Here is a 14,576-nt window from a genome sequence, read left to right as displayed (position 1 = left end):
TCACAAAAATTAGCCCCTTGAATTAGGCAATCTGTACTGACATGCATGTCGGGCCGGTTGCTTGTCCGTAGGCGCAAACGTGCCACCTCATCGCATATCATGTGCCCCTGATACCAAAAAATTAAGTTTCCTGAGAGTTTCGATACGTACCTGGTATTCCTCGTGCCACCTCTTCGCATATCATGTCCCCCTGATACCAAAATGTAAAATTTCCTCAGAATTTCGATACGTACCATGAAATCTTCGTGCCATCTCCTCGCATATCATGTTGTTCGCCTGATACCAGAACAAAAATTTAACATGGCTTTTAATTGAATATCGATACTTACCTCTTGTGTTAGCAGAACGTGTTGATCGAGGAGGTATCATAATTTTTATTCTGGCTCGAAACTTACCATTTTTATCAGGAAATCATGATATTCGGAGAGGTATCATAATTTTTTAATTCTATCTCGAAACTTACCTATTGTATCCAGATTTCATGAACAGGGAACAGATGTGTCAGGGAAAGGAGGGAAATTAATAGAAAACATTCTAGAAAATGAAGAAAAATAAAGGGAACTGTTTGGAGCCCTTAGGAGTTGTTAAGAGATATTAGGGGGGGTGGGAGACGATAGAGAGTGTTTGAAGGTGTTAGTGGGTGGTAGGAGTTGTTAGTGTGTATTAGGAGCTGTCAGAAAATGTCAGGAAGTGTAAAGGAGATGTTAGATTGTGTTAGAAGGACGAGATGTGATTTCTACGATCTCGATCTTGATCTGAGAAATGTCGAAACATGCATATCGATCCCGAATTTTCGACAGTTCAAAATGTGCAAACATTCTCGGAATGAATTATTAAAGAATTGAATATCAACACTTATAATACACACCTTTGTTTTCCTAGAAATGATATACAATCTTTACAGTTCTTAGATTATACGGGTTTAATGATTCCATTTCACACAGAATGGAAGTACATTACAAATAGGATAACTTTATGTAATGCAAGAAAACAACATTTCAGAAAATACGTATTTCGTAGTTTGATCTGTAGTACCATGTATTTCTCGTGAACACCTCTTCGCATATCATTTTCTCCTGATACCAAAATGTAAAATTTGGTCAGAATTTCGAAACGAAGGGAAAATTCGTGGAAACCTTAACAGGAATAGAAGGGAAAATGTGTGGGCTACTTGAAGGAAATAGAGGGAAATATGACTGAGAAACGTAAGGGAAACGAAGGGAAAATTCGAGGAGAGTCTAAGGGAAATGGAAGGAAATATGAGTGGGGAATGTAAGGAAAATGGAGGGAATATTCGTCGGAAACTTAAGGGAAATAGGGAGAAAATGGGTAAGAAACTTATGGGAAATAAAGAGAAATTGTTTGAGGAACGTGAGGGAAATGACTGAGAACGTGAATTAGAAACGTAAGGGAAACAATGGGAAAATGAGTGAGAAACATAAAGGAAACGAAGGGATGAGGGACAATCGTAAGAAATATGGAGCTCTTCCATCCTAATTTTGTTTACTTCCTCCTTCCTCTTCCTCCCTATCAGCTGCTCTTTACCGTTCTCATTCCTTAGCGTTATCACCATCTATACCTCCTCCACATCTCGCATTTCCTCCCCTCCCCCCCTTCCCCAACTCGTTTTACTCCGAATCACCTCTCGACCTCCTCTGTTACCTCCTTTACTTCGAAAAAAAAAATGAGAATGCAAATGGAATACGTCAGTTATCGGGCACGTGTCATCCGACGTGATTTGTTTAGACTTCTCTCTAACGTTGGCCGATGAATCAGAAATGCATTATTCATTTTTTAATTGTGGGACAACTTTTTGCGACGTTTACACGTTGACACAAAGAAGCCTCGAGGAATCGTGTACGTTGGCGATTTCTGGATGCTAATCACTTGCACGATAATCACCCGAGTGCCGCGTGACGTAACGAATGTAGGATATGCTACCGCGTTGCGGAGAAAATTGAATTCTTATCGATTGATAACGAGACGGTCGACAGGAACACTAAATTGTTGAGAACCAATGTCCATTGGAGCGAAATATTCTAAACTACGTACACTCTAAGTATAGTGAAAATCTATGGAAGAAACCTGTGATCCCAATTCGAGCCTGGACGCAACGCATAAGTATATAAATATTCGCGGATACGATCCAGAGTGGTTCTGGTCGAGTGTGGAATGGCCCGAGCCTCTATCAGCGGTCGTGGAAGACACGTTGCGCGTGCCCATGGTCTGCACACCGACTCCAGAAAGCACGTCTGGTCGCGGTGCTTCAGTGGCTCCCAAGACTCCAAGCTAATCGCACCATTGCTCGATTTTGTCGCGTTTCGCCGTGCTTTCATTGTGATACAGTGCACTTCGCAGACTACCTTTCGTAGGTTCTCTCGCATCTCGATTCATTTCCCTTTGAGACTCGATACACGTGGAAAGCAAACGTTTTTCCTTGGTTTTAAATGTTTATGATTCTTCATCCATCGTGAAAATCGTCAGTGAAGGTGGCCACGCTGTGAAAATAACTGATAGCAGCTTCGGAGAATTTTTGTCAGATGGAAATACTTGTGTATCCCTTTTCGAAGATCAAAGTAATTGCAATACGAAATGTATCAGGGTTTCTTTGTGACACAGTGAATTTATATTAATTTAGCTTTCTTTGCTATTCGACTTTTATGAATCGTTCTACTCTTATTTTAATATAAGTATCCCTCGCAGGCTTAATTTCTCGAGCCTAAATTAAATTTTCAATAAATTCAATATTACCTTGGCTCGATAATTTTAAATTCGATGCATGTTCGAATCCACCCATCGTTCTCCATCGATCGTCTCTTACATTGGAAAAAAATGGTACCTCTGTATCTGTCAGCCACCCAGATTGTTGCATTCCATGTATCGATTCGAGGTGTAGCGTAATTGAGAGCGAGAAAACCTCCCTTTAGTCTGAAGTACAGTGAAAATTACCAGTGCACGTTATTCTCCGTGGAGATTTGGACGAGACACTCGGGCGGAAAAAAGAAAAATGGCCACAGACACGCTGAGCGAGCGGCTGTCCAGCAAGCTTCACCTGCAGACCAAGACCGTGGGCGAGGAGAGGATAAAAAGGGCGAAAGAGAAGGACGAGGATGTCGCGATATTCAGCATGTTCCCCATGGAGGGCGACCCTAAGTTCAGGTGCTGCCTGGGGAAGGACTGCGTCTTGGGTGACCCCAAGAAGGCGGAACCAGGTGAAGCTCAACGGAAAACTATAGTAATAGGGCCTCGAAGCTTTAGGCACTCGAGAATTCAAGAATTAAGAAATTTAATAACTTAGGTATTCGAGAATTCAAGAATTGCTTTCTATTTAGACCATTTTTATACTTCTAATTATATGCTTGTCATTCATTGAGACCAGTTGAGTGAATTTTATAAAATTTAATAACTCAGGTATTCGAGAATTTAATAATTTGTGGATTTGTGAAGTCAAGAATTTAAGTTTCCTGCGCATACAATTTTTATACTTTTGGATTATATACTTGTCTAATTGTCCATCATTATAACAGACGTATTTCATTATCAGAAATCCTGAAACTCGTTGATACCCTTTTATTACGACTAGTCGAATGAATATTATAGAACTTAACAACTTAGGTATTCGAGAATTCAAGAATTGCTTTCTATTTATAACATTTGTATACTTCTAATTATATGCTTGTCATTCATTGAGACCAGTTGAGTGAATTTTATAGAACTTAACAACTTAGATATTCGAGAATTCAAGAATTTGTGGATATGTGAAGTCAAGAATTTAAGTTTCCTGCGCATACAATTTTTATACTTTTGGATTATATACTCCTCTAATAGTCCATCACATTAACAGACGTATTTCATTAACAAAAATACCGCAACTTCTTCGTCCCCTTCATTGAGACCAGTTGAATGAATGTCATAAGCGAAATCGTCTTAAAAGATCGGAATTAATTTTCAATGTTCAGCTGGAAAGAAGTTTCTCAGCTTATGCGATTTCACGGACAATTAGCGAGCTCGTTAGGCAAGTGCACAGAAGACAATCGAGGCTGCGCGGCCGTGCTCGTGTTTCCAGATAAGGTCGCGGTTCCATTCGTGTTCCTTCCTCCTGTCTTATGGTCCTTTCTCTCTCGCTGTACCGGCTTCGATCGACTAGTTTATCATCGGGCTGGTTACGCGGCGTCGACCCACGATCGACGTGCCAATGGTCGACCTTAGGAAAACTTTGAGAACGGGACCTTATTCCGACGCCCCCGCGTCCGATACTTGGTTTCGCAACGTTCACGGGGACGTATAGTTCGAGTCCGAGATGGACGCAATTTTTATTCGGATGGAAACTCTTTTAATAAAATTCTCGCGTAGAAATCAACTCTCACTTTTGTACAAATTCATACTTGAATTTAACCTCTTATTTCGTAAATAGAATTTGTAACATGACATTATATCAAGAATAAAAATTTGATCGTTTTGTATGATTCGATCTCATCGACTCGCTCTATATGAATGACTCAGTGTGAGTAGTAGGACACGATTATTGTGTTTCGTTTCCTTTGAATAGTAACGAGGAATTATGCAGCTAATGGGTGGTCGAGTTGTCCAAGTTTGTTCGACAGCAGGAATAATTTTCATCGACGTGCAGCGCGTATGGACGATTGAGATAAGGAGTAGGATTTGATCCTTGAAGCTCCTTCATTGGCATTGATTGTTTAAGAATTATACAACGTTTCCTGTTCAGGCAACCAACTTGTTTCTGGTAGCCTGGGGTGTGTGTATCGACGTTATTAACGGTTGGCTGCGTGCTGGCTCTGTTTGCAGGTTTTACATTGCAAATATAGGAGAGAATAATAAGAGAGGATAGATTTTGCTATTTTTCCGTATCCTTAAGGTTCCTCGTGGCGCATTATCCTCTGTCGTAAAAGGCTTTTTCGAATTTTGCATTCGTGGATTTATTTCTGGGCTCTGAAATGGTTGAAACCTGGTGTTCTTAGGTTCTGGACTTTTTGAAACCTTGAGGTCTTGAGTTCTGAAAATCTTGAAATTTTAAGATCTTGGGGGTCTGAGGTTCTTGAGACCTTAAAGTCTTGAGTTCTTAAAATGTTGAGGTCTTAGCTTCTGGAATTCATGACACCTTGAGGTCTTGGATTCTAGAATTTTTGAAATCTTGAGGTCTAGGGTTTTGGGATCCTTGAAACCTTGAGATCTAGGATTCTAAGATCCTTGAACCTTGAGGTCTTGGATTCTACAATTCCTGAAACCTTGAGGTCTTGGATTCTACAATTCTTGAAATCTTGAGGTCTAGGGTTCTGGGATCCTTGAAACCTTGAGGTCTTGGATTCTAGAATTCTTGAAATCTTGAGGTGTAGGGTTCTGGGATCCTTGAAACCTTGAGATCTAGGGTTCTAAGATCTTTGAACCTTGAGGTCTAGGGTTCTGAGATCCTTGAAACCATGAGATCTTCGATTCTGGGATCCTTGAAACTGAAAAAATAAATAAAATTCAAGAGAAGAGAAGAGAATGCAATTCCAATTCGATCACCTGCACGTATCGGAACGTCGTGCATCGTCCTTGCTTGGACTACTTATGAGAAATTGATTTAAAAGACGAATCGGATCGAGTAAGCCGGCTTTTCACGGCTGATCAGGCCGCTCGGCATCCAGGCGCGTTAAGGCGACGCATATAACGCGAGATTACCACATCACGTGGCCTTGGACCATCAGACTTTATACATATACGGAGGTATTGCTCGGATGAACTGACGTCACGGCCCTCCTCTCCTGACTCACACGATGGTCCACGAGGAATAGCACGCGAAAAGCCCGCCGGATCGCTTTCTTCGTCGAGGGTCGTCGGAATCTAGGCTACTCAGTGTCCCTGTAACCGAGTTGCCAGTGGTCACTCGAAAACACGCCTCGGGGAAGTCCATCGATTTCTGGATTTTATTCATTTTTTGGATGCCGTGGTTTACCTTCGATTCTATTTATTTTCGGGGTAGCGAGGCTTTCGAATTTTATTTATTTTTGGGATGATGAGGCTTCCCTTCAATTTTATTTATTTTTGGGGTGGCAGGGCTTCTCTTAAATTTTATTTATTTTTGTGGTGGTGTGGCTACTCTTGAATTTTATTTTTTTTTTGTTCGGGTGACTTGGCTTCCCTTCAATCTTATTTATTTATTTTTTGAATGTGCGAGGCTTCTCTTGAATTTTATTTATTTTTTAGCCTGCGACTACCCTAGAATTTTATTTCTTTACTAAATTGGGTCTATATATATTTAATATATTTAATATATTTGATATAGATATACCACCTTCGTGTTTCTAAACTTTCCAATGATAAAACTATCCTAATGCTCCACACACAAAAGGAGTCTAGTCTACATCACCCAAAAAATAAGACAATTTTTCACCATTAACATTACCCCAGCACCGTGAAAATAAATCCACGGTGCACTTGCATCGTTGCATACAAAGAACAATGTCGTCAAAAGGATTTTTCATCTTCAGCTTGGAAAAGCTTGCCCCCGTGTGTAAGCATAATTCTGTATAGTTTGAGATGACGTCAATGAAATTGAAAAAAAAAACTGTTATCCCCCAACGAGTAGTGGGTGTTGAAATTGAAGGAACGCTCGGAAATCTGAATGAAAATCTCATTCGTCCGCTCGCTAATTTGCTACGAACACGATGGGTAAGCGGCATTGTGCAGCCACGGTGCGTCGTTCATTTATCAACGCGCTCGCGTCGAGGATGATAAGTCGTTGATCGTTAATTGACGTTCGTGGCAGCTGGCGATCGACTCATCTCGACGATTCTCGATTGCTCTCGACGCTAAAGCTTCGTCTGTATCAGAGTTGTGAATTCTTAATTACCTGAATGAATTACTCAATTACGTAATGATTACTTTGACCAAGTAATTAAATAATTGTAATTATTTTTAATGTAATGATATTATGCAATTACTTAACCACTGCCAGTAATTCAATTACTTTTTAATAATTACTTCTAATTGGCCAGAAAGTAACTATAATCACTTTTTTAATTACTTTCAAATAATTGCAGTTACATGGACAGTAATCGTTACAAGTAATGATAACTGTCTTACAATTACTTTTAATTAATTTCAACTACCTTTGCCACCGATTTTGGCACGCAAAAGTGATTCAAAGTAATTCAAAGTAATTGGAAGACAGTAATCGTTACATTTAGCAATTACTCTCCATGTAACTGCAATTACTTGAAGTTCTGGAGTTTTAATTCAGGCTTTAATTAAGTAGTTATAATTACTTTGAGGTATTTTTAACTACTTTAGATCTAAGATACCTTTTAATTAGTTTCTGGGTAGTTACAACTAATTATTAAAAAGTAATTGAATTACTCGGTAATTAAAAATAAAGTATTGCATAATTACTAAAAACAAAGTAATCAAGAATTACTTAAGTATCTACTTTCTAATTCAATATTAATTAGCCCAAATTGTAATGAACAATACCAAAGTAATTATTATTTCACAGCTCTGGTCTGTAGCGTCGTTAGCGGTGGATCTTAGTTTTCGGTTCGCTTCGAGCGATACCAAAAATGGTAATTTTCGAGTGAATCGTGTTTTCCTCGATCAGCTGAAGTTGAAAAAAGGTGTTCGAATCCATGACTCGGGAAGTCCATCTGCCCCCCTCCGTGGGTCCTATTAGATCACCTTTCGGAATAGCGAGTCGTTAATTCGTCTCGACCTTGACACACGACCGAGAGAAGGAGGGCCTAACGAGCGAGAGAAATGCTTGGACGCCCACGAACGAGGATTCTCCCTTTCTATAGTCATCTCTTAAGGGGGTATTATCGTTCAGAAGTTTGTTTTTTCAGTAATTTTTAGGAATTAATTTTGCGAGAACTATCAAACCTACAGCTCCAGGGTTTTTTTTATGGATAATAAAACACGTTTAAGCCCTCGAAATGTGTGTAACAGCACAAATTTTTATGAAACACTTCATTGAAATCTATACAAGTTATGCGCTGTCTGAGACAGAAAAACAAATTTTTTTTCAGTCTATATGAATGTAGTTATCGTCTGAACTAGAATGAAGTAAGTACTAAATTTTTTATCGGAATCGCAGCTGTTTGAAAATTAAGGTTTAATTTTCCGGGAAAATTGTCAACTAAAATATGAGAGCAGGGCTATATACAAGGTGTCCCAAAAGTCGGGGAGGAGCCGGAAATGGGGGGTAGCTGAGACAATTCTGAACAACAAGTTCCTTTGCAAAAATGTCGGATGGGGCTTCGTTAAGGAGATATTAAGAGAAAACCCCGACCAATCAGAGCGCGCGTAGACCGTTGGAGCGGCCGCGGTAGCGAAGGCTACGCGCTAGGCGGCAGCGTCAATGTCCTTCGATGCACGTGCGTCGAGTCACTTGTTCGCGTACAAGCGCGGCCGCCAGCGCGTAGCCTTCGCTACCACGGCCACTCGAACGGTCTACGCGCGCTCTGATTGGTCGGGGTTTTCGCTTAATATCTCCTTAACGAAGCCCCATCCGACATTTTTGCAAAGAAACTTGTTGTTCAGAATTGTCTCAGCTACCTCCCATTTCCGGCTCTTCCCCGACTTTTGGGACACTTTGTATATAGCCCTGCTCTCATATTTTAGTTGACAATTTTCCCGGAAAATTAAACCTGTATAATATTCAAGCTATCGGTATAATTCTAGTTCAGACCATAGGTGATGGTGCCCTCGAAATGTGTGTAAAACCAGAAGTCACTCGGTCCAATAGTTTTTGAGAAAAACGTGCGCCCGACTTGAAAAATGTCGTTTCGAGAAAAACGCGTTTAAAGTTTGCTATACATTTAGCACTAATACTGGTGAACAGCCTTTAAGCCTCTGTAACTATGAGAGCTGTACGAATTTCAAATTAATATTTTAGAGGCACTTTCTCAAAACCCCAAATGATAATAAAATGCAAAAAAAAATAAAATAAATCGAATTTTTGAAGTTTCTAGACGATAATACCCCCTTAAGGAAATTTTAATATTTATATTTGCAAAGCTCTAATCGCTTCAAGAGCGCCACAGTTTTTTTAAAGATGGCCCCCTAATTAACCTCGTTTGGAGCCATTTTTAATACGCAAATTTTGAAGAGATTTGTCTGATCTAAATACCAGGCATCATGTTTCCAAATCAATTTTCCATTATAAATATGTACACGAATAAACTTCGCACGTGTATATATTTACGATTACAAATTTATTTGGAATCACGAAACATTCATTTCAATTAGACAAATTTCTTCAATAAATATAGGTACGAATACTTATAGGACTGACTGTATGCGACTATAAAAATATTTTCTTGGTCTAAAGACCATCTTAAAAGATACGCATAATCATTGTGTAAAAAGGTAAGTTCGAACTTGGACCCGTTCCCTTAGAATTAATTGGGAAAGATGATTTCATTTTGGAGCAATTCGTAGGAGCGAAAATGTCTAGAGTTGGTAATATCTTTTTTTAAGCACCGCGATGATACCTAAATATTTTCTTGCGAATTGTCAGGAGCCAGGGAAGTCCACGGTTGACTGGTCCCCTCGAACGAGTGCACTCAGCCGTTGTACAGTGGGTGTAGAATGTATTCGTACACCGATCAATTTCCAAACAAACTTTTGTGTGAAATTGTAGTTTTCTACAATACGATATCCTACATATTCTCAGAAATCTCTACAATAGATGTAGTAAAAGCGAAAAATAGGTAAAAGTATAGGAGCAATTAGTACTTGTACGATTCTTATGACGAACCATTTACAGCAGAGTTCGTAACGTAAACACATTAGTTTATTGCTCCGTACGAATTAGAAAACATGAAATTTCCAGGAAAGTACTTTTAAAAATGGCTCTAATAGAGGAATTGAATAAGATCCCACTTTGAATACCTAATAATTTAGTTAATTTAATGCTTAGAAGAGTCAAAATAATTATGAAATCAAAAGGAAATCCCACGAAAGAAGTATTGTATACTTATAAATTAATGTAAATTTCTTTTTCTTTTTAATCAAGTTTTAAAAATTAAACAGTTGTGCGAATACTTATTGCTTCAACATTTCTATCGATTAATAGTTCTTTTCTTGTTAATTTCGCAACTTACATAAATAGCTATTTTTTTTTTTGTAACCTATCGATTCTAGAGATTTCCGAGGATATGTAGAATGTCATTGTTTATAAAAAATAAGTTAATGAATTACAATTTAACAGTTTTTTTGGAAATTGATCGGTGTACGAATACTTTCTACACCCGCTGTATGTAGGTTGTTTAGCGACCGTGACTAGAAAGTCCCGTGGACGAAACTTTTAAAGCAGCAGGAGATGACACCTATCTTCGTAGGCGATCTTCCGGTTTTCCGCAACTTTTTGCACCTGTGTATGAACTTTCTAGGCCGTTCGTTGAACAAACACGACGCTCACACGTCGAAAGTCGAACGAATGTCGATGCACGAAGAACCGAACGCTATTTTCTCGACGTCGATCGAACGATCTTGGAAGAATTATTTTCGACGAATTCTTGTACAAGAAGATGGCTCTTTCCGGAAAGAGGGTTCGAATGGGCTCCTGGGAAATACATCCCCTGCGAATTAACTGGTGCAAGGCGGATGTAGGAACAGACGCACGCGAGCAGATTATAGTTCGTCGATGGCGCCGCACGCAATCGTTTCGAAGTCTAAATGCATCCCTCGAGGAGAACATGTGGGCCACCTTTCCGTGGAAAGCGTCTAGACCGTGATAAAATATTCCACCCCTTCAGACCCTAGAATTAGACCAGAATTAGGGGTGTTCAGCGTGGGGTATTGGATAAATAATTTGTTTAAAACGGGGGAGTTCAAGTGCCCACAAACCTAAAGGCTCCTTTCTAAAAAAATAAAGAAATAGGACAGGTTATAAATCGCATCGAAAAATTAACCCTCAAATGCCCTGAGTTTCAAATTTGATACCGGACTTTTAAATCGAACTGTACAATGCATAATGTTCTTTTGAACAAAAGTTAAAAAAGTAAACGTCAGTTGTCGAAATTGTTCAAATAATAAATACATTGATTTAAAATTTAATTTGGAAAATCACGCTTCTAAGGGTGAATTTGACAATAGGAGGAAGGTTAGAAGGAGTCCTTCAAGCCATAATTCTTAAATCCATACGCTATTAGAGAACTTGGACCTGAAGCAGTTCGACCTGAAGCATTTCGACCTAATGCGCCCGAACGTTCGAGCACATATGCTCGCATACCAACAAGTGATTATCATTCTACGGTTCGTTTATCCCGTTTCAGGTACGAAGAAGATGGAGTACAAGACCAGACAGTGGCACGAGAAGTGTTTCTGCTGCGTGGTGTGCAAGAATCCGATCGGAACGAAGAGCTTCATTCCGCGGGAACAGGAGATCTACTGTGCAGGATGCTACGAGGACAAGTTCGCCACTCGGTGCGTCAAGTGCAACAAGGTACGTCAGCTCCTTTCCTTGGATATCGTAGCGATTGTTTGTCGGGAGGAGATCAAGAGGTTTCGTTGTCGCAGATCATCACTAGCGGTGGCGTGACGTACAAGAACGAGCCGTGGCACAGAGACTGCTTCACCTGCAGCAACTGCAACAATTCCCTTGCTGGACAACGATTCACTTCGCGCGATGACAAGCCGTACTGCGCCGACTGCTTCGGGGAGCTGTTCGCCAAGAGATGCACCGCCTGCTCCAAACCGATCACCGGTGAGCAATTCTTTATTTCAATGTTTACGCGTGAAAGAGATCTATTCAGTGCGCACCGTTCCATTAGAAGGTTTTCATACAAGGTTTCCTTCGAGAGCACATGTGTTTCGGGCGTGTGCCAACGTTCGCCAACGTTCAAGCACTTGTGATTTTGAATACCTCGGCCCTCCGGTTTATACGCGACTATTAGAGAACTTCCAACAAAACCACATGTGCTCTAACGTTGGCGAACGCTCGTCAACGTTTGGCCACATGTGCCTTCGAACGTCTCGAGAGAATAATCCGTGGGTTTAACCAGCTAAAAAGATCCCTCGGCATAAACTAAATGGAGGAATTGTTTCTACTTCAGGCATTGGCGGCACTCGCTTCATCTCTTTCGAGGACAGGCATTGGCACAACGACTGCTTCATCTGCGCGGGCTGCAAGACTTCGCTAGTCGGCCGTGGCTTCATCACCGACAACGAGGACATCATCTGCCCCGAGTGCGCCAAGATGAAGCTGATGTAAGGCGTCGAGCACCGATATCGAACAAACGAAGAAAAGGTGGAAGAAGGGTGGAGAGAACCGAACCAACGAAGATCCACTGGTCCCACAGTTCGACGCGGACAGGCCATCCTCCCCCCCGCTGACGATTCCTCCCCCTTTGGAACGAGAAGACTCCGTTCCTTAAACAGAAACAAAAAATATTAACATAAACGATCGAGTTTAATCGCGAACAATATTTGATTGGAAGCTGTCGTTCGACGGCGATTTCAGGAATCCGGCGCCGATGGGGATCACCGTGTCTTTACCCACTCCTCGAGTATATTTTCAGGAAATATATAATATACGTCTCTCTGTATACCCATAGCTGGGAGACACGGTGATTCCCATCTAGAACCGCGGAAAAAAATACACCCGTCTGGGACGATCTCTTCGTGTCGATCGTGCCTCGAGAAGCGAGCCCCGATCGCTCTTCGTTCATCGAGGTCGAGTCTTTGGGGATCGCTTCTCAGCTTCGTAGTTTTAGAGGCCGTAGTCGTTTGTGATTTTTCAATCTCTCCGTCGCTCGATTCTCGTTGAAAATCGAGACGAGCCGCTAACGTAGGGACGAAACGAACAATGCCTTGAAGAGTCCGTGAATAAAACCGCCTTAAACGTAATTACTATCGTCGGGAGTCGTTACATTGTGTTGATTAGAAAAGAACGAAGCCGCGTACCGTCGTGAATTGTTATTAACGTTATTGTTTTATTATTATTATTATTATTATTTTCTTTTCGCTTACTCGCGACGAGCTAGGGGAGAGGAACGATCGCGATTAACGCAAGGAAAATGAAGATGAATCCTATATATATATATACATATATAAATATATATATTCTTATCGAAAACTAAATTTGATATACGTACCGTAAATAATGTTATTTTTATTTAACTTAAAACTCACGCGAATAGACCGACACTCACACACACACTCACACGTGGACATGTCATACACACACACAGACACGCCGACGCACCCCTTCGCTAAGCGACACTGTACAGTAAGACTCGTGCGAACACCGAGAATGTAACGAAACGGTGGAATCCCAAGATGGCTCGCGTGCAGGATCGCGTGGGGGTTCTAAAACTCGCCTACGACCAAGGAAGACCTAGGTACCACGTTAAGAGACCTAGTTCGTCAAGCTTAAACTCTGAATCCTTCAACCTGATCCTTAAAACCTAGGACCGAGACCCTCGAGGACCAAAACAATCCTGACATCTAGACCTAGGGATTCGGATTTTTCGGGTCCAAGCACCTTCAACTCCGTACCTTCCTCTGCCCTCCAACGAAAGCTGGTCTCTGCACCCGAGCCAAAAAATTAACGCATGTGCTCGTGCGCCAACCAAGATGGTTTACGACAGGGACGATCGACCTTCTCCCTCGATCGCTACTGTTTTCTCTGTCTAGAGAAATAATAGTATTAAAAGAAACACGAATAATCACACGCACTCACGACACGCATCAACGGGACGAGTGTGCGGGCACGCACACGCGGAAAACACTAATTGTGGCCTTATCCGCACGAGTACATAGGTGGTAACTAACTTCTTACAAAATAATTATCGTTACATCGGTAAACTGGACCGAAGGACAGTAACTTGTCGTACTACTAGCGCTCGTAGCGATGGAACGACGAAACACGTTTCGTTCTGTCGTTGACGGGCTAGTAGTTCGATAGAGAATTGTGCTTTGGTCCATTGTACCTATTAGAACTTTATTACACATCGTCGACGCGAGAAAGAAATAGCGTGCAAGCGAACGGGCGAACAAACGGTAGCGTGGACCTCTATAGAGACGAAAGAACAACAAAAAAATACATTCGAAAATGGTTTAAAAAATAAAAAAAAATATATAGAAGAGAAACGTTCGACGCGCGAACAACAAAGGATCGTGATGACCAATAAATTACACGTGCTATATAATGTATGTTCTTACCGATCACTCACATACTAATCGCCTTAATTAGTAAACGATAAAGAGCAGAGATTATTCTATATTCAGCGTATCGTATACACTGTTATACTGTGAAATTGATAAATAAATAAATGTAATTATTTACAATGTGTTCTCCGAGCGATTAACCCCCTATTAGTTTCTACGATCAGTGAAATCAATGAAGGAAGTGGTATATGCTCTTCATGGACAGACTACCGTAATACAAGTAGCGCTATAGACGGTAGATCGTTCAAGTTCGTAAAGAAATGGTTCCCCTTTTAGAAGTTTGATGGCAGTACCTGTACTCCGCGAATGAGTTTACGATATACGTTCTCAACTCGTCTATCCATTCATAATAAATTCTCTTCAAACCATGAAGACTGTATAAGAAGTTCCAACTGTGTAGTGTAGAA

The 14,576-nt window shown here is 40.7% G+C and overlaps 1 protein-coding gene across 2 annotated transcripts; it reads left to right on the top strand.

Moving 5' to 3' along the window:
- The first annotated feature begins 2,152 nt into the window (after positions 1–2,152).
- Positions 2,153–14,289, top strand: LOC128893321 (four and a half LIM domains protein 2-like). 2 transcript variants are annotated; one of them, XM_054154204.1, is made up of 5 exons: positions 2,153–2,368; positions 2,953–3,212; positions 11,274–11,443; positions 11,518–11,704; positions 12,054–14,289. In XM_054154204.1, exons 2-5 carry the CDS (start codon positions 3,008–3,010, stop codon positions 12,209–12,211), a joined length of 720 nt encoding a protein of 239 aa, XP_054010179.1. In that variant the 5' UTR covers positions 2,153–2,368; positions 2,953–3,007; the 3' UTR covers positions 12,212–14,289. The 2 variants fall into 2 exon arrangements, with proteins under 2 accessions (XP_054010179.1, XP_054010180.1); XM_054154205.1 differs by having other exon boundaries at positions 2,928–3,212.
- Positions 14,290–14,576: the final 287 nt, after the last annotated feature.

The sequence above is a fragment of the Hylaeus anthracinus genome, unplaced genomic scaffold, assembly GCF_026225885.1.
Source record: "Hylaeus anthracinus isolate JK02 unplaced genomic scaffold, UHH_iyHylAnth1.0_haploid 27339, whole genome shotgun sequence".
Taxonomy (NCBI): Eukaryota; Metazoa; Arthropoda; class Insecta; order Hymenoptera; family Colletidae; genus Hylaeus; species Hylaeus anthracinus.
This window is presented reverse-complemented; position numbering and strand designations above follow the sequence as displayed.

What these genes read in the sequence shown, in the direction of transcription:
- LOC128893321 (XM_054154204.1), top strand. Translation starts at nt 3,008, where the DNA reads ATGGCCACAGACACGCTGAGCGAGCGGCTGTCCAGCAAGCTTCACCTG. An exon ending in CCCCAAGAAGGCGGAACCAG is followed by an intron (nt 3,213 to 11,273) that starts GTGAAGCTCAAC and finishes ATCCCGTTTCAG; the next exon opens with GTACGAAGAAGATGGAGTAC. An exon ending in CTGCTCCAAACCGATCACCG is followed by an intron (nt 11,705 to 12,053) that starts GTGAGCAATTCT and finishes TTTCTACTTCAG; the next exon opens with GCATTGGCGGCACTCGCTTC.